We start from the raw sequence: 20472 nt of genomic DNA, 5'->3' as shown, positions 1-20472 counted from the left end.
ACTTCTCCTCTACAATAAATGTCCACGCCTCTTCTGCCGTCTCGAAGTAGTGATGTTTCCCTTGGTGTGTAACCCACAGTCTCGCTGGCTGCAGCATTCCAAATTTAACTTTCTTTCTATGTAGCACCGCCTTGGCCCGATTGAAACTTGCCCTCCTTCTCGCCACCTCCGCACTCCAATCCTGGTACACGCGGATCACTGCATTCTCCCACCTGCAGCTCCGTGTCTTTTTTGCCCATCTCAGGACCATCTCCCTGTCCTTATAGTGGTGAAACCTCACCACTATGGCTCGAGGTATTTCTCCTGCCTTTGGTCTTCGCGCAAGGACTCGATATGCTCTCTCCACTTCCAAGGGGCCCGTCGGGGCCTCCGGTCCCATTAACGAGTGAAGCAATGTGCTCACATATGCCCCGACGTCCTCCCCCTCTGCACCTTCGGGAAGACCCAAAACTCTTAAGTTCTTCCTCCTCAAGTTATTCTCCAGGGCTTCCAGCCTCTCTACACACCTTTTATGCAGTGCCTCGTGCGTCTCTGTCTTCACCACCAGGCCCTGTATTTCATCCTCATTCTCGGCAGCCTTTGCCTTCACATCACAAAGCTCCAACTCCTGGGTCTTCTGTGCCTCCTTTAGCCCTTCAATCACCTGTAGCATCGGGGCCAACACCTCCTTCTTCAGCTCTTCCACGCAGCGCCGCAGGAATTCTTGTTGCTCCGGGCCCCATACCAAACAGCCACCTTCCAACGCCATCTTGCTTCGAGCTTCCCTTCCTTGCCGCTGCTCCTGAGGATCCTCTGCAATCCAGCCACTACTCTCTCCTTTCTCCATATATATCCGGGGGGATTCCCTTCTATTTCACCGCACAATGGTTTTAGCCGTCAAAAATTGCCGTTGGGGCTCCTAATAAGAGCCCAAAAGTCCGTTCCAAAGGGAGGTGCCGAAACGTGCGACTCAGCTGGTCATCGCCGCACCCAGAAGTCCGTTCTTCGGGATTTTTAACTGCTGGTTTGTTTTGTACAGACTGCTCCCAGGCGCGGGACAATCTTTTTACGACCCATTTCTCATTATGAGCCTCCTCTGAGGGGTCATAATTCGCACAAGCTTTCTGTCCTGTTTCTGTGGCATGGGAGATAAGGGTGCGGGTCCATTTGGCCATGTTGTCTGGGGACAAATGGGCGTGGTCTAAGTCTCCGAAAACTGCTGCAAAATGGATCCACAGGCGTCCAGCAAACACTTTGGGGTGCTCGGTTTTCTTTTGCCTGCCATCTACGGGGTCACCCCTGTTATACCCGATTGCGTCTAGGATCGCGGTATGCATTTCTGCAAGGGTGCCTCCTCCTACATTCTGTGGGTCGGGAAGGGCTGCTACGACCGAAGGGTCTAAACTCAAAACTGTGAGCTTTACGTGCGCACGCTCATCCAGGCCGTACATGGTCGCCTGCTGCGTTACTCTGGCAAAGAAATGGTGGGGGTCTGAGGTGGGGAGGAACTGTGTGATTTTCTCGCACGCGTCCCGTAATTGGGTCACTGTTAAGGGGGTGGTGTACAGAAATTCCATGTCGTCCGATGTGGCTGTGTGGTGGGTGCTGACTGGGGTCATTGGAGCCTGAACTATCTGGTCGGTGGGGGATTGGTGCGCTTTCCTCTTTTGGGGCTTTCGCTGCGCACATGTTCCCTGAACATATCTCTGCGCTGTCTCATTTAACTCTTCCCAATCAGGGCTGTCTTCCTCATCTAACTTTGATCCAAAGGTTACCTGGAATCCTTTTTGAACTGAAAGCAGAGATTGGAGTTCTGCAATCTGCTTCCGGCACTTTGCGTGGTCCAGTGAGCTTTGTCTTTGCTCCATGGTGGCAGCATGGAGTGCTCTTAATGCTGCCTTCAGGTCACTACACTGCCTCTGCAATGCCTCTACCTGCTTCTCGGTTTCCTCTCGTACCAGGACTGCACGTTGCGTGTCCTGATAGGCCTTTTCGTACTGGGACTGGAAGCTGCTTAAGTGCGCCAGACAAGACTGGTGTGCCCACTTGGCATCATCCACCTCTCCGTCCTTTGCTGCCAACTGCCTCCTTAACTCTACGTTCTCTCTTTCTACCTCACTGACATCGACCATGCTCATTCGATGTATGCCTTCTATCTATTTCCGGAGCATCCTAATGACCTCCTCTGTGCCTCGCAATTGTGCCAAACAGGACACGATTGCCATCGGCTTTCGAGCTTTTCCTAAGCTCTTCTTGTGAATCTCGCTCAGTTTCTCCCACCAAGTATGTCCTATACTCCCAGGACCTGTTTCCTCATTGTTACAGAATTCACTCCAAAGGGGCCATCCTTTCCCTTTGAGGTACTTCCTGATTTCCTCTTTCCAAACAGGACATTGTCCTACTCTACTGCTGCTGGTCGCTGCGACCATGAATTCTTCGGGGTTCATGAGGCGTTGCATTGCCTGCATTGCCATCTTTCCTATCTGAATGCTTTCTTAAATTTGGAACAAGGGGTACTAAGGCAGTGCTGTAATTAAGGGTACGGCTTTCGCTATTTTCCGAAATACAAACTCCCGACAGTTTTGTCGCAACAAAAAATCTATCGGTATTACCTTATCGCCCTGTTAGTTACGCATGCATTTAACACACTTCCGAATTATGAGGACCGATCAGAACTGCTTGAACACTTGTGGCTTTCTGTTCCCAATTGGATCTCTAATTCAAATTTTTGGGTTCTCCCGGAGTGGTTAAGCCACTTCTAGATTGGGTCCCGTCAGATGTCGCCAGTAATATATTGCTAACTTTTGGTTGGTTCAATTGGCTCTGTTTTATAACCTTTGCTCTCGAGTCGCCAGGTAGCTTTATGATACCGCCACGAGGTTCAAGTTCAAGTAATGATCAATAACTCAATACACCAATTAGTAAGATTCAAATCAAAGCACATTTATTATACACAGTAATCGCTACTCATGCATAAATTCTACTTCTAAGCTACTTCTACAACTAACAGGCCTATACTTACCTTCGGACTGGCCCACCAGGTCAGGGGAACAAATGGCCTTTCATTCAGGTTCTGAGTCTGCGGGATTCAAAGTTGGTACGGACTGGTAGCTAGGAGCGCCTATCTCGTAGCGAGCGTTGACTTAAGACATACGGGCTCTTGGCGGCAGCTGAACCGGTCACTCTCAAGGGTTGGTTCGCGTTGCTGAGTGACCCGGTCAAGAAGGACGATTTAAACTTGGGGGCTTAACTTTATAGTCCCCAGGGGCTTCCCGCCTTTCGGGGCGGACCCTGTACCTGGTTCCAAGTGATTGGACTTCGTTCCAATCGCTTGGTTCGATTTCCCCAATACTGGAGCGGTTCCCTGATCGATGGGCAGTCTTGAGGTGTCCGTTAACCTCTTTTGTGTTGGCTCCTGCTGGCGCCGAGGAGTCTGGCTTGGCCTTGTTTATCCCAAATGTTTTGATTGTTCCTGGGGATCGCTTATTAGTATGTAGATGGCTGCTACATTATTATGCAGATGGCTGCTTGTATCAATGCTGTCTGGGCTTTTGCAGAGTTTAATACACAGTAAACTTGCACCTGCTAGTTTCTGCCTCTGTTGGCTAAATTTCCCTTCAGCCTTTGCTGTTCTCCATTTTACGTCGGGAGTTGGCCAACCCAGGTGGCTACACTCCCCAGGATGCACATCTGAGGTGGAGGCAGCCAGCTGCTTACCTCATCCCTTGGCCTTCGATGCCCCTGGCGGGCATTCTCTTGGGGCTCTGGGGCCGGTGAACCCGGCTTACTTGTCAACGGCACATGTATAGCTGTGCCACCCTGTCCCGTGTGCTGACCCCAAGACACGGCCTCATCAGAGGGATGGAACTCAGGAGAGCTGGTGGCCACTGTCGCCGCCCAATGGGATGGGTCCCGGTCCCAGCGCCCCCTCCTGCTCGGTGCCCACAGGGCCCTGGGGTTCACCTTGTGATGGAGGGGCAGCTGGTTGCCTCTGCACCATCTGGCTCTGCCAGCTCTCACGGTTCCCCATGGTCCGCATCATCGTGTCGATGCCCTCGGTGATGCTCCACAGTGATTGGGCCAAGCTCTTCAGCTACTCAGCAATGCCCACCTGCGACAGGGACAGGCTCCGCTGAACCTTATCAAGGTTGGCCTGGTACTGGGTGATATCCCCAGTGAGGCAGACATACTGCTGGGACCCTTAGCCATAGCTGTCATCGACTGCGTGACGCCTTGGACACCTTCACTCATGGTGCTGACGTCCTGCACCAGGCTCTCCACTGCGGTCGCCATCCTATCAGTGTTTGCCTCGGTGCCACTCATTACCAGTGACATCTACGCCCGTAGCCTCTGGGACTCCTCCAAATGGCTATGGATTTGCTGGGGTGACACTGGTACCTCCCTTTGAAATATCCTGGCCACTCCCTATCATCTCCATCAGCTCCGGGAAACCGTGTTCCAGAAGCTCAACACAATGCTGTCTTGCCTGCGGGTTCCTGCCTCCACCAGATGTGCATCATCAGCAGTGTGGTGCTCAGCAGATTGTGCCCCAGAAGCCTGTCCACTAATATGCCCCACCGAGGTGTGTGTATCTGCGCTGGTGGAGGGTGGGAATGACAGCTGTGAGGCAATTATAACGGTGGCATCCACGGAGCTCTCCTCCGACGTTGTCTCCTGGGAGGCTGCAGAGGGGGATCGCCAGGGATGAGCCAGGAGAATTGACATGTGGTCAGTGGGAGGGATGGTTCAGTCAGTGAGGTAATCACTAATGTTTAACAGGTCCTCCGGGTAGAGCCAAGTGGTTCCTCGCCTCCGCGGCATCCGCCAGCCTCCACATTGGTTTCCGCCCTGTCCTCGGCCACCCAGTCACCACCAGGACACGCTCCTTGAAGGAGGCGAGGATTCTCAAGTCCGGCACTTCACCGCAAGTCTGGGCCCTCTCCCGCCGATTATGGGAGAGCTTTTCCTGAGGAGACACAGAGAGGGCATCGTTAGTCACAGTTGTGGGGGAGGGGTGTGTGTGAAGGGATTGCTGGTGAATCGCCTGGGTGTTTGGGGGTGGTGGATGCGTCCTTGAAGCGGGGGAGGGATGGGACCCCCAGGAGAATAGGACATCCCTCCTGTCCTCCACTGTGTACAGGAGCCTCCCCAGGTCAGCATTCCTGAATCTTGGGGCTGGCCTCCTGGGCACCATCGATGTGAGCTGGCTGAGTTTGGCTGAGCAAATGCAGCTTAAGTGCTGCTCGACCTTGTTAGTGGAGGGCTGGCGAGCACAGGCCGGCGAATCAGCTGGCGAGCCACCATTTGGGGCGAGAAGCCAGCGAGACAACATTTAGTGGACCATTTAACGTTCAATAACGTTCCTGGACTCGCTGGGCCGAGTGCCGGGAAACTCGCAACAATTGCCGCTCGCTAGCATACTTGGAAATTTTTCCGGAGAATAGCGCACCATGATTTGATTGAGTCCTGAAATGTCTTGGGTTATGAAAGGAAGGGAATGTACTTAGTGTTAACTGCCTTTCAGTTAATGGTTCCACTGGTTCACTTCGAAGAATGGGTCGGTTGAACTGAATAATATCCTCTAAATTGATGAATTTTTACTGACTGTAATTATTTCTTACAGAATCGGATACATTGCATCGTGTTCTTGGAGAAATTGCCTTTCAGTTAGATCGTCGAGTTTTGACTTACATCTTCACTGATAAGATCCGATTGTATGGATTCAGAATAGCTGATATCAGTGCAAACATCATTGAGGTCAGTATGCTGAAGTGGAGCTGTATATATTTTTAGGAAGGGATCAGGATACCTTTTTTGCAATCTTACAAACTTCCAGCACAAAAGGAAGTCATTTGCCCCATCCCCCAGTACCACATAAGCTTGGGCGGTGTGGTAACACAGTGGTTAGCACTGTTGCTTCGCAGCTCAAGGGTCCCAGGTTCGATTCCTGGCTTGGGTCACTGTCTGTGCGGAGTCTGCACGTTCTCCCTGTGCCTGTGTGGGTTTCCACCAGGTGCTCCGGTTTCCTCCCACAAGTCCCGAAAGACGTGCTGTTAGGTGAATTGGACATTCTGAATTCTCCCTCAGTGTACCTGAGCTGGCGCTGTGATGTGGCGACTAGGGGATTTTCACAGTAACTTCATTGCAGTGTTAATGTAAGCCTACTTGTGACAATAATTATTATTATAAAATTAAGGCTATTCTCAGAATGGTTTTTCATTCAGCGATTCTGCTTGCTGCTGGCAAGACTAGCATTTGGTGACTACACTTAATTATCTTTCAAAAGGTGGAGTTGAGCCATATTTTGGAATAGCTTCAGACCATGTAAGTGTAGAGACTGGGGAAAAAAGCGAGACTGAGAAAAACATAGCGCAGAGTAAGAGCAGGCAGATCTCAACAGGACTTTAGGTCTGGACTGCGTTTGCTTCAGTGCAAGAACATTGGCGGAGTTGCTGATAGTGCCGAGGATTGTCAGAGGATACAACAGGACCTACATAGATTGGCGATTGGGCACAGAAATGGCAGATGGAGTTTAATCCGGACAAATTCGAGGTGATGCATTTTGGAGGCTCAAATCTAGGCATGAATTATACTGTAAATGGCAGAACCCTTAGGAACATTAATGTACAGAGGGATCTGGGCGTGCAGGCCCACAGTTCCCTAAAGGTGGCAACACAGGTGGCCAAGGTGATTAAGAAGACATATAGTAAGCTTTCATTCATCAGCCAGGGCATTGTGTACAGGAGTTGGGAAATCATATTGCAGCTATATAAAACCTTGGTTAGGACGCATTTGGATGTTTGAGGGCAAATCAACATCTGACATGTGGGAGGCTTTCAAGTGGCAGTTGAAAGGAATTCAGGACCAGCATGATCCTGTGAGGAAGAAGGATAAATACGGCAATTTTCGGGAACCTTGGATGACGAGAGATATTGTAGGCCTCGTCAAAAAGAAAAAGGAGGCATTTGTCAGGGCTAAAAGGCTGGGAACAGACGAAGCCTGCGTGGAATATAAGGAAAGTAGGAAGGAACTTAAGCAAGGAGTCAGGAGGGCTAGAAGGGGTCACGAAAAGTCATTGGCAAATAGGGTTAAGGAAAATCCCAAGGCTTTTTACAAGTACATAAAAAGCAAGAGGGTAGCCAGGGAAAGGGTTGGCCCACTGAAGGATAGGCAAGGGAATCTATGTGTGGAGCCAGAGGAAATGGGCGAGGTACTAAATGAATACTTTGCATCAGTATTCACCAAAGAGAAGAAATTGGTAGATGTTGAGTCTGGAGAAGGGTGTGTAGATAGCCTGGGTCACATTGAGATCCAAAAAGACGAGGTGTTGGGTGTCTTAAAAAATATTAAGGTAGCTAAGTCCCCAGGGCCTGATGGGATCTACCCCAGAATACTGAAGGAGGCTGGAGAGGAAATTGCTGAGGCCTTGACAGAAATCTTTGGATCCTCGCTGTCTTCAGGTGATGTCCCGGAGGACTGGAGAATAGCCAATGTTGTTCCTCTGTTTAAGAAGGGTAGCAAGGATAATCCCGGGAACTACAGGCCGGTGAGCCTTACTTCAGTGGTAGGGAAATTACTGGAGAGAATTCTTCGATACAGGATCTACTCCCATTTGGAAGCAAATGGACATATTAGTGAGAGGCAGCACGGTTTTGTGAAGGGAAGGTCGTGTCTCACTAACTTGATAGAGTTTTTCGAGGAGGTCACTAAGATGATTGATGCAGGTAGGGCAGTGGATGTTGTCTATATGGACTTCAGTAAGGCCTTTGACAAGGTCCCTCATGGTAGACTAGTACATAAGGTGAAGTCACACGGGATCAGGGGTGAGCTGGCAAGGTGGATACAGAACTGGCTAGGCCATAGAAGGCAGAGAGTAGCAATGGAAGGATGCTTTTCTAATTGGAGGGCTGTGACCAGTGGTGTTCCACAGGGATCAGTGCTGGGACCTTTGCTGTTTGTAGTATATATAAATGATTTGGAGGAAAATGTAACTGGTCTGATTAGTAAGTTTGCAGACGACACAAAGGTTGGTGGAATTGCGGATAGCGATGAGGACTGTCGGAGGATACAGCAGGATTTAGATTGTTTGGAGACTTGGGCGGAGAGATGGCAGATGGAGTTTAATCCGGACAAATGTGAGGTAATGCATTTTGGAAGGTCTAATGCAGGTAGGGAATATACAGTGAATGGTAGAACCCTCAAGAGTATTGAAAGTCAAAGAGATCTAGGAGTACAGGTCCACAGGTCATTGAAAGGGGCAACACAGGTGGAGAAGGTAGTCAAGAAGGCATACGGCATGCTTGCCTTCATTGGCCGGGGCATTGAGTATAAGAATTGGCAACTCATGTTGCAGCTGTATAGAACCTTAGTTAGGCCACACTTGGAGTATAGTGTTCAATTCTGGTCGCCACACTACCAGAAGGATGTGGAGGCTTTAGAGAGGGTGCAGAAGAGATTTACCAGAATGTTGCCTGGTATGGAGGGCATTAGCTATGAGGAGCGGTTGAATAAACTCGGTTTGTTCTCACTGGAACGAAGGAGGTTGAGGGGAGACCTGATAGAGGTATACAAAATTATGAGGGGCATAGACAGAGTGGATAGTCAGAGGCTTTTCCCCGGGGTAGAGGGGTCAATTACTAGGGGGCATATGTTTAAGGTGAGAGGGGCAAGGTTTAGAGTAGATGTACGAGGCAAGTTTTTTACGCAGAGGGTAGTGGGTGCCTGGAATTCGCTACCGGAGGAGGTGGTGGAAACAGGGATGATAGTGACATTTAAGGGGCATCTTGACAAATACATGAATAGGACGGGAATAGAGGGATACGGACCCAGGAAGTGTAGAAGATTGTAGTTTAGTCGGGCAGCATGGTCGGCACGGGCTTGGAGGGCCGAAGGGCCTTTTCCTGTGCTGTACATTTCTTTGTTCTTTATTCTTTGTACTTATTGCAGTTCTGGTCACCGCATTATCAGAAGGACGTGGAAGCCTTGGAGAGAGTGCAAAGAAGATTCACCAGGGTGTTGCCTGGTCTCAAGGAGAGGTTGAATAAACTAGGATTGTTTTCACTGGAAAGACGGAGGCTGACGGGTGACCTGATAGAGGTCTACAAAATTCTGAGAGACATAAACAAGGTGGATAGTCAGAGGCTTTTTCTAAGGGTGGAAGTGTCAATTACAAGGGGCACAGGTTCAAGGTGAGAGGGGGAAAGTTTAAGGGAGATGTGCGGGGTAAGATTTTCACACAGTGGTGGGTGCTTGGAATGTGCTGCCAGAGGATGTGGTAGAAGCAGGCACATTAGCAACATTTAAGAGGCATCTGGATGGATAGGGAGGAAATAGAGGAATATGGACCGAGTAAGGGCAGAGGGATTTCTTTTAGTTAAGGCATCATGATCGCATGGGCTTGGTGGGCCGAAGGGCTTGTTTCTGTGCTGTACTTTTCTTTGTTCTTTGTTTTTTTTAATTATCCTGTAGTCCCATGTCAAGATGATGTGTGGCTTGCACAGGAACTTGCAGGTGGTGATGTTCCTATGCTACCCTTCTGCTGAAAGGTAGTAGAGATCACCTTCTGGATTCTCCGTTCTTGAGACTAAGGGCTGGATTCTCCGATTTTGAGCCTATGTTCGAAGGAAGTATCTAGTTTTACAATGATAAAGTCAGCGCCGCCTCTGCACCGATGCTCCACCCGGTGGGTGGCTAGCAGCGCACCGGATAAAACGCCCAGCATTCCCGAGATAAATGGCCGGAGAATTGCCGTCGATTGCGCCGTACAGCATGGCCTCGGCTGCGCAAGGACCTGGCCGGCCAAATAGTGTCCCCCTGATTCGGTCGCAAGCGGGGATTCTCTGCCCGATCGCCGAATACTACTTCAGCGTCGGGCAACAAAGTATCCCACCCTAAGTGTTGACGCCGGGGCAGATTCATGGACTAACGCAACAACAAAACTGGTGCCGCACCCAAACCGATTCTGCGACTGTTAAGGGGCTAGCACCAGTGCCATGTGGATGGATTCCAGTAAGAAATGGTGTGGGATTTGCTGGATTCATGATTGACACTCAGGAGGCTGACAAGCAACAGCCATACATACACACTGCACCCCCACAGACACCCTCCCAGCCAACAAAATGGCAGCAAGATGCAAGGCACCACCGTTCACAGATTCCGAGCTCCTCCTGGGCATGGTGGAAGGGAGGTAGGTCACCCTGTAACCTGGCCGGGAAGGAGGCTGCCTGCTGTTCTCTGTGCCTGGGCGCAGGTGGCAGAGCAACACTGGCTGGACCAGTCTGCAGTGGCATAAAAAACTCCACAACCACCTCAGTGCGGCTAGGGTGAGAAGGCAGCATGTGCCCCTGGTACGAACACCCATCCCACACATCCCTCCACCAGGAGAGCGCTGAACCCCATCTTGCACCACATGCCAACACCCATACTGGCTGCCATGGTCAGGTGCCCTGGCCACTGAGGCCGCCAGCTACCCTGGGCTGCATGCGTCGGACTGTCTAACACTGCCATTTTCATTCCCCCCCCCAACGACCAGTCGGAGCGGATAAAAACTTGAGGGGGACCGCTTGACCCGGGGTCCCTCACCGTGGCTGAGCAAAAAGCCCCGGATGTGGTTGGCAAGTGAGAAGAAAGGGGAAATCGCCCGGTTGGAGGTCGGCCGGGGGCGAGGAAGTGAGACCCTGCTTAGTTGTGGTTCTCCATGACACGTCTGTCACCCCGCCACTACCCCCACACCATCCTCGCCCCCCCCACCACCCTCACCCTAACCCCCACACCATTCACATCCCAACCTCACCCCACACCACCCTCACCTCCACACCTTCACCCCCATACCACCCTCATCCCCACATCACACTCATCCCCACCAGTCCTACCATCCCCACTCCCCCCCCGGCCTGCGATCTAATCATGTGTCTTGACTTGTCTTGCATGACCTGCTGGTGATGAGACGGGTCCCTTTTCCCCAGCCGGTGGCACAGCCTGAGCCCCCCCCCTCATGTGCCTACTAGCGACGAAGACATCTCTTGATCCAAAACCCAGGACACCCGCTCGAGTCCGGGGATGACACAAATTTCCCATCACAGCTGTCTCCAACACCCTCCACCATCCCAGAGATACTCTGTGGAGACTCCTCGGACACTCTCTGGTGCACACCATACATCTGCTCTGGTACATCATACAATCAAAGGGGCAGATGGTCGGACGGCAGGCCTACCCCAGGGACTAGCTGCCGTCCAGATGGGTGTCGGGCTTCTGGAACGGACAGTCTGATGCACTATCAATTACGATGAGACAAGAGTAGAGGGGAATCGAGGCTTTATTACACAGAGATATGTAGCCTCCTACAGCTGCTGCCGAAATAGCTGCAGTTCGGAGAGCACACACATTTATACTCCGCCTACTGGGCGGAGCCAGCAGGCAGGGATCTACCCCGTACCTGTAGTACAGGGGTCTTACCGTAATACCCTCGTATGCAGTGCAGTATATACAATATAATACAACACTGGTGACTACCATACAGTTCCATCGATTGTGGAGATGCAGTCACAGAGTCACAGAGCCAGGGACTACATGAGGGGTTGTCGGTGAGCATCCCGCACCTGCAGGTGAAGTTGGAGGAGTCCAACTGCATGCAGGAGCAGGACGTGGTGTCGACCATGCATGCCACCCAGGCAACACCTCAGGGTGTTGTGCAGTGTCCGCAGTGGATGCATTGGGGGCGAGGGTTTTGGCTATAGATATGTCCAAGGCCTGGGGCATTCTGTTCAGGCGCTGGCTGAGGCCCAGGACAGGACTGTCCTCTTATAGACAGCCATGTGCCAGAGTCATCTAGACATTGCAGTGGCGCTCCTGAGCGTGGCCCAGTCACAGCAGGCCATGGCTGAGAACGTCGGCGGCATTGTCCAGGCACTGGCCTAATTGGCTCAAACACAGAGGGAGGTGGCCCAGTCCCAGAGGGAAATGGCACAGTCACAGCGTGATGTGACACTGTCACGGACAGATCTGATCCACCCCCTGTGTTGCATGGCATGGTCGAGACCAGAGCAAGCCTACAGGATTGTCAGCGACAAGTGGCGGAGATGCCTCAGGACATAGCTCTGCTTGCACCCCCGTCTTGTGACGAAGTAGCACGGGGGTCATTGTGCACCCCAAGGAAGGAGATGGGGCCCTTGCCGGTGACTCCCGCAGGGGAGGTTCCAGAACACGGCAGCACCTCGGACTCCCCCCCCCCCCCACACTGTCTGTGGCGCATGTGGTGGGCAATAGGCAGAACAGGGCGCCACCACGCCACCTGGGACACCCAAGCAGCAGCCAGGCCCAAAAAGACCAGTCGCCCAGAAGACAACCGCCAACGGGGACCCGGTCACAGGGCGGAAATCACAGCATGCCGCCTGCACTCCTGATGTTCCATCTGGGCATCCACATGGACATAGTGTTCGGGCCCGTAAGGCCAGAAAGTTAGACACTAGTTAATTTGGCATAGCTGCAGGGCACAGTTTAGTTATAGGAGCTAGGCCCTATGTATGTATATATTTGTGCACATTAAACACCTCTTCACACTTTTACAACCTGCCTCGGTGCTCTGTCAGGGGTGGGCTGGTCTGGGATGGCCAGAGAGGGGACACGGGAGGGGGCCGGGGGGGAATGGGCGGGCGTTGTGGGCAGGCTGGGCTCCCCACCACCACCGCCCCATGTGATGGAATAGCCAGCTCAAATGCAGGGATCACCCTTGTGGAGGATGGAAAGTGCTACCGTGGGCACGAGTCAGGCATGGGCTTAAATAGGGTGCTCTTTCAAGGGCCGGTGTTAACTTGATAGGCCGAATGGCCACCTTCTGAACTGTAAATTCTATGATGTGGAGCATCAGAGCTAATTACAGAGCGGATTGTCATCATCCTCTATCCCATGTTACTAATATTGTTATTATTAACTGTTACTAACAACCCAGGGCCCACATCCCCGTAGTGCAGCAGGCATGTATCATGGAGGGGGTTGCAGACGTGGGGGTGTCCGGGTTGAAGGGGGGGGGGTGCGGGCGGGATGCAGTGTCTGTGCCCCTGACTAGTCCTCCTCTCCCCTAGTCAGTGAACCTGGAGGCGATCAGAGTATCCCGTGAGCGTTGGCCCTGGCGCACACGTCGTGCAGCCTCCCATGCCTGCCTGGGCCCCATGTACTGCCCATTTACGCCCTCCCCTGCATCCTCCTCATCGGAGGAGTGCTGCCGTTCATCCTCCTCCCCCGGCACATCGCCCCGCTGCTGCATGATCTTGTAGAGGATGCAGCAGGCTGCCACAATGCGAGCGACCCTCTCAGTGCCATGCTGAAGGGCCATTCCAGAGCAGTCCAGGCACCTGAACCGTATCTTCAGGATGCCAAAGCACTGCTCAATCACGCCGCTGGTCGCAGTTTGGATGCTATTGTAGCAGTTCTATGTGTCGGTCTGTGGCCTCTGGATAGGCGTCATCAACCACGACTGCAACGGATAACCCCTGTCGCCCAGGAGCCAACCGCCAGATGGAGTGGTGGGGGGGGGGGGCGTTTCAGAGAGGTCAGGAATCGTCAAGTGTGCCAGGATGAAGGCGGCGTGCACACTGCCCAGGTATCAGGCGCAGATGTGCATGATGCACAGCTGATGGTCACATATCGGCTAAACATTTGTCGCGTAGAACCCCTTTCGGTTTGTGTGGAGTGGCCTGTCATCTGTTGCTGCTCATACGGCGACATACATCCCGTCGACTTGGAGCTAGTCGGCAATGGCGGCGAACCTCGCTGCCCAGGCATCCTGGTGAGCTCGCTCCACATTGAAATGGATATATTGTGCCGCTCGGGCATATAGGCCTTCCGTGGCGGCGAAGATGCATCTGTACACGAGTTCTGTGAGATCCTGTACAGTTTCCCACTCGGTGCCTGGAAGGCCACCGGGCGCGGGTGTCCTTCCCTATTCCCCCGCAGTGCCAGGTTCTCCACGATCTGGCAGATATGTCACACTGTCTCCCTGCTCAGCTGGAGTCTTCGATGGCATGCCCTGTCTGAAAGGAGGTGCTGCATGAGCCACGTGTGTACCGCCAACGCCTGTCACTCGAGGACCTGTCCGACAGGTCCTCGAGTGACAGGTGTTGGCGCTACTCACGAGGCTCATGCAGCACCTCTTTTGCACCTCCTCTTCCTCAGCCTCTTGGTGGGGGGGAGGGGAGGGGATGGGGGGGGGGTGGCAGCTCTCCACCCTGAGCGGCTGCCTCCTGTTCTTCTGGGGCAGGCTCTGCTGCTGCCCGTGGTGCTGTTCCAACATACTCCTGTGAATGACAGACATGTTAGCATGGTGCATATCCCTGTACCCAACCAGGACCAATGGGCAACAAGGTGGCCCCGGCTGGCATTGCGGACCCTAACCCCGCATGTCACCCCCATCCCGCACTCCTGAACCTGTCAGTGTCCAGCACCATGGGGGCCCCTGCTACCAGGGGTACCATTAGCTGGTGCCCTTGCCAGGGATATGCTTTGTGGCCATGCCTGATGCCCCCATAGGGGCTAAGGGCATTGTTCTTGGGTGGGCCAGCTGATGCCCCACCGCCGGGTGGTGGCCGGGGGATGGTGAGGTGGTATTGTGGCGGGTGGGGCGGAGGGTGGGGGCTGGGGTGTGGGGGCAGTGGGATGAGGGCACCCATACAGCTCGTGTCACTCTGCAGAACCAGGTGCCAAGGTGGGTGGTCAGTGGGGTGCTCAGCAAGATGGCTGACTTGCAGGCCGCAGCAATGGCGGTCCATGCCTAGGCACCACCCCAGTCCTTGGGGGGTCACCCTGACCCATGGCCTGTTCGCCGTGTCTAGACAAGAACCTGAGAAACTTCTGCAGTGATATCCTGAGGCTAAAATAATCGCCCTCCAACCATCTTACCCATCTTCATTTGTATTAGGTATGACTCCAACCAGTGAAAGATCCACCGCTCCAATTCCCTTTGATTTTAATTTTGCTAAAGGTCCTGGTTTCAGACTTGAATAAAGACTGTTTTGATGTTGAGAGCAGTCACTCTGACCTCACCCTTGGAATTCACTTTATTTTATCCATGTTTGGGCAATGAGGTCTGCAGCCGAGTGGTCCTGGAAAACCAAGCAGAACATCAGAGACTTAGTTATTTCTGAGGAACTTGATAACAATGTCAACCACTTTCCATCACTTTTCCAATAAATGAGTGGATGAGTTGGAAGTGTAATGCCAGAGCAAGAGGAGAGGCAGTCAGGAGAGGCAGATTTCTTTTTATTCGTTCTTGGGATGTGGGTTTCTCTGACTGGGCCAGCATTTGTTGCCCATCCCTAATTGCCCTTGAACTTGATCAGTGGACCCAGATCCTGTACCCAGACACCCGCATGTAACGTTACCTCGACAGGGCGCTGGTCCCCTCCCCAGTGCACACACCCACCCTTTAGGCGTGGAGATGTCTCCGATGCCCGGGCCAAGCCCATGGGTGCTTGGATGTTGGCCACTGCACCCTAGGTGCTGCCTCCTGCAGCATTCAGGCTCCCTGTCTGGGCATCACGGTCTGATTGGGATGCTGGGCAATAATTCCCACTTTCTACATGGCATGCCCACCACGTGAATCCACTTGCGATGTATGAAGTGCTCAGCCGCACGGCCAATGGCCCTCAGTTAGAGTTATGGGTGGTCAGTGGGGCAGGTGGGCAGGGGCTGGGGTTGCGCCTGGAACGGTCCAGAGGTCAGCATGGTTTTTTCATAATCTTTATTGGTGTCACAAGTAGGCTTACATTAACACTGCAATGAAGTTACTGTGAAAATCTCCCAGTTGGCACACTACGGTGCTTGTTTGGGTACACAAAGGGAGAATTCAGAATGTCAAATTCAATTAACAGCACGGCTTTTGGGACTTTTGTGGGAGGAAACCGGAGCACCCGGAGGAAACTCACGCAGACATGGGGAGAACATGCAGACGCCGCACAGACAGTGACCCAAGCACAAATTGAACATGGGATCCTGGCGCTGTGAAATAACAGTGCTAACCACGGTGCTACCGTGCCTCCCATGTGTGAAGTGTTCACTTAATCCGTGGACCAGCGGGCGCTGAGACACCCATCTGTCCCCCACCCAAGCCTAGCCCAGTCCATGGGCAGCCACCTCCTGCTCAGCAACCTCCCCCCGATGGCAGCCTACCCCGACCAAGGGTGGCCCCCCTGGTGGCTCCCCCAACCCGGAAAATTAAGGTAGAAAATTAAGGTTATAAAGTCTTCAGACATGATAGAGTGGGAGATAAAAAAGGATGGGGAGTCGCACTAATGGTTAAAGAATCCATCCCAGAGAAGGGATGAAAGACTAAATGAGTCAACAAACGAGGCTTTATGGGTTGAGCTTAGAAATAGAAAAAGGGTAATCACACCACTGGAAGTATACTACAGACCCCAACCCCTCCGAGCACCGGAGCAGCAACCTCAATGCCCCGGACTCTTTGTCAGTGAAGACGGCTATTCACCTTCTCGGGTCCCCACAGCAGCCCTCCCGCCAGCTTCACATTTTTAAAAAGGAATGTCCAGAGGAGGTTGACAAGATTGCTCCTTGGAATGAAGAACTTGTTGTATGAGAAACAGCTGAGGACTCTGGGTCTGTGAGTTTAGAAGGATGAGGGACGATCTTATTGAAACCTACATGATACTGCGATGCCTGGATAGAGTGTACATGGAGAGGATGTTTCCACTTGTAGGAGGCTGGTATGGGAATTGAACTGTGCTGCTGGCCTGCCTTGGTCTGCTTTAAAAGCCAGTGATTTAGCCCAGTGTGCTAAACCAGCCCCTGTTTTGAACTTGTCGTATGAGAAACGGTTGAGGACTCTGGGTCTGTACTCGTTGGAGTTTAGAAGGATGAAGGGGGATCTTATTGAAACTTACAGGATATTGCGAGACCTGGATAAAGTGGACGTGGAGAGGATGTTTCCACTTGTAGGAAAAACTAGAAGCAGAGGACACCATCTCAGACTAAAGGGGCGATCCTTTAAAACAGAGATGAGGAGGAATTTCTTCAGCCAGAGGGTGGTGAATTTGTGGAAGTCTTTACCGCAGATGGCTATGGAGGCCAAAACACGGAGTGTCTTTAAGACAGAGATAGATAGGTTCTTGATTAATAAGGGGATTAGGGGTTATGGGAGAAGGTAGGAAAATGGGGATGAGAAAATATCAGCCATAATTGAATGGCGGAGCAGACTCGATGGGCCGAATGGCCTAATTCTGCTCCTATGTCTTATGGTCTTCTGGTCTTATCGTACTAATTGGTGCCCGCATGACCACTTAATGGGGAGGCAGTTAGATAGCAGGTCCTCCCGTTAATTGTATGGAGATTGGACTTAAGTGGTGATTATTGGTTCCCCATCATGCTACAGCAGGATTCTGATTTTGCCAACAGGTGCGGGCTGGTTAGATAGCAAACAGATCGGCACCCAGCGTGGTTATTGATTTTGGCCTCTCCCACGATTTAACGACCTCCTCAAGCTCTCAATTAATTCGCGCCCTCTATCTATCTTTCACTGTTTGAGGTCTGTAGTATATTTCTAAGCTCAACCCATAAAGCCTCGTTTGTTGGCTCATTTAGTCTTTCATCCCTTCTCTGGGATGGATTCTTTAACCATTAGTGCGACTCCCCATCCTTTTTTATCTCCCACTCTACCATGTCTGAAGACTTTATAACATTAATTTTCTACCTTAATTTTCCCGATGTAAATTTGACATATCTGATCCTACTCATGATCCCTCCCCCTGCTGCACTAATTTAAATACTTCCCAACAGTTCTGCTTGGGTTCAACCTGTCCAGTTTGTGCAGATCCCACCTTCCCCAGCACTTGGCTCAATGCCTCAAGAATCTGAATCCCTCCCAGCTGCACCATCTCTCCAGCCTGTCGTGTTGGGTGTTCTGATGCACAAATGATCCAACACGGCTGTAGATGGTACAACTCTGTTTTATTATCTGAACAATGGTTACAACTAACTGCTGGCTTGGGTACGTGCTTCACCAGCTAACCTGTGGACCCAGCTCTATCACTATCTTAGTGAGGCACTCAGCACATGCTCTATGTCTGAGTGGCACGCTGTGAGCTCTGTGCTCTGAGCTATCTCCTGGTAGAATGAGTGGGAACTGTGGTGTTCCCTGTTTTGTAGTGCGTGTGCTCTCACTGGTGATTGGCTGCGATGTTATGTGTGTGCTGGTTGGTCCAACTGCCTGTCCATCAGTGTGTGTGTGATTGCACCATGATATGCTGATGTGGATATCATGACATCCTCCCCTTTCACAAAAGATATGTGCCTACATGCTAATAAATAGAAATGTGTACTGAGTGCATCTGAGTATGTGTGTGCAATATTTACAACATGTACATGAGGCTGAACTATATACAGAGGAAGGTGTCAGGTGCAACAGAACAACGAGGTTGTACCAATAACAGAACAAATGCAATCAGCAAACGACGAGAGAAAACTTCTGGAACAATGAACGACAAGAAAAGAAACTCGTTAACAGTACTGTAAACCAATTCAGTGAGTCCAATGTGCTAACAGGCTCATAAGTCAAGTCTCTCAGATGGGTGACGAATTCGGGTTGACCGCCTCAAGGGTGGGTCAGGATCCACCGGCTGAGGAATCGGCCTGGCCACGGGCAAGAGAGGAAGAGGCAGAGGTGGCAGGAAGCTCAACAAAGGCGACATCAGGGACAATAGGAGGGCGTGGCACCAGTGCATGGTCTCGTAGCGAGCGCGGAACCAGACAAAGGGCCTGCCGATTACGGCGGCGAATAGACCCATCAGGCATGCGAACCAGGAATGAGCGGGGAGCCACGTGGCAGAGAACCTCGGCGGTTGCCGACCAGCTACCCTCTGGTAGGTGTATGCGGACATTGTCTCCAGGCGCCAGGGCAGGAAGATCAGTCGCCCGATCGTCATGTGCCACCTTCTGCTGAGCACGCTGTTGTTGCATCCTTTGCAATACTGGAGCATGGTCGAGGTCAGGAGCATGAATGGACGGCACAGTGGTTCTGAGGGTGTGACCCATCAACAGCTGGGTTGGCGAGAGGCCCGTGGACAGTGGGGCCGAGCGATAGGCCAGCAGGGCTAAATAGAAGTCAGATCCGGCATCAGCAGCCTTGCAGAGGAGCCGCTTCACAATGTGGACGCCCTTTTCCGCCTTGCCATTCGACTGAGGATGCAAGGGACTGGACGTCACGTGTGTGAAGTTGTGTGTGATATCGAGCTGGCAGGACCCCGTGGCCGGGTTGACGTTTCCATTGTAGCCAACCAGCTGACAGTGGGATGGCAGAATTGGTGGTTTAACCTTCAAGGTCTGGAAGGCTGGCCATGCGAGGAGATTGGCAGAGGCACCAGTGTCCAGGCGAAATGTGATCTGTGATCGGTTGACCGTTAGGGTGGCACACCACTCATCGCCCGGATCAATGCTGTGCACTGGTAGCGGCTGGTGGTTCCGACTTGGGGACATTCGGTTCTTGTGGATTACCGCAACGCGGAAGGGCTACCTGTCTTCGGTATCGCTGGTCTGCATACTGTTTGGATATGACTCAGTGCAGGGGGGCTGAATCGCCCGCACGCCCTGCGAGGCTGGCAGAATTGTTGGGAGTTGGCAGGTTGAGCTGCTCAACAGCTGGCAGCATAGTGGCCCATCCTGCCACAGTGGAGGTATTGTCGCGCTTTGGCCAGACATTGCCGCTTTAAGTGGGCGGAGCCACAGTTGCCGCACGTCGTGACGTCATGGCGTTCGTTGCACCACCGCGCATGCGCGGTGCGATCATGCGTAGAGCGCGCCTGCGCATCACGTCCCTCTGTGTCAACGTCCCCTCTTTTGGCGCGTACAAGCGCGGGAGGCCTCAGAAAGCGCGCAAAATGGCCGCCATCGTCCGGGCCGCAGGCCGGGAGGAACTCGATCGACTGGACCCGCTCCGCCTCGTAGGACCCGTGCCGTGCCATTTCGGCCGCTTGGATTTGGGAGTACGATCTGGTCGCGTTCTCATGGAGGACGCAGGTCTCGATGGCAGTTGCTAGGATGAGGCGCTTTATTTTATGGAGCTGCTGGCGTAGAGTGTCCGAGATGATCCCAAAAACTATCTGATCCCGTATAATGGAGTCGGAGGTGACCTCATAGCTGCAGGACTGTGCGAGGATACGGAGGTGTGTCAAGTAAGATTGGAAAGGCTCATCCTTACCCTGCAGGCGCTGCTGGAAGAGGTACCTCTCGAAGCTCTCATTGACTTCCACGCTGAAGTGTTGTTCGAACTTGAGAAGGACCGTCTTATTTTGTTTTGTCTTCGCCTTCCGCGAATGCCAGGGAGTTATAGATGTGGATGGCGTGTTGCCCCACCGTGGAGAGGAGGAGGGCGATCTTCCTGGTGTCCGATGCATTCTCCCTGTCTGTGGCTTCTAGGAAGAGCTGGAAGCGCTGTTTAAACAGCTTCCAGTTGACGCCAAGATTTCCAGCGATTCGGAGCGGCTGCGGTGGGCT

At 52.4% G+C, this 20472-nt stretch overlaps 1 protein-coding gene across 3 annotated transcripts in view; it reads left to right on the top strand.

Annotated features, from left to right (window-relative positions):
- Nucleotides 1–20472, top strand: part of LOC140425687 (uncharacterized) — a 409944-nt gene that overhangs the window by 374387 nt on the left and 15085 nt on the right. For all 3 annotated transcript variants that reach the window (XM_072510184.1, XM_072510183.1, XM_072510185.1), the window contains one exon: nt 5603–5736. In XM_072510184.1, the coding sequence (XP_072366285.1) occupies nt 5603–5736 (134 nt within the window). The remainder of the gene's footprint in view (nt 1–5602; nt 5737–20472) is intronic.

This window comes from Scyliorhinus torazame, chromosome 6 (assembly GCF_047496885.1).
Source record: "Scyliorhinus torazame isolate Kashiwa2021f chromosome 6, sScyTor2.1, whole genome shotgun sequence".
Classification (NCBI taxonomy): Eukaryota; Metazoa; Chordata; class Chondrichthyes; order Carcharhiniformes; family Scyliorhinidae; genus Scyliorhinus; species Scyliorhinus torazame.
Note: the sequence above shows the minus strand (reverse complement) of the source record. Positions and strands in the feature narration are given on the sequence as shown.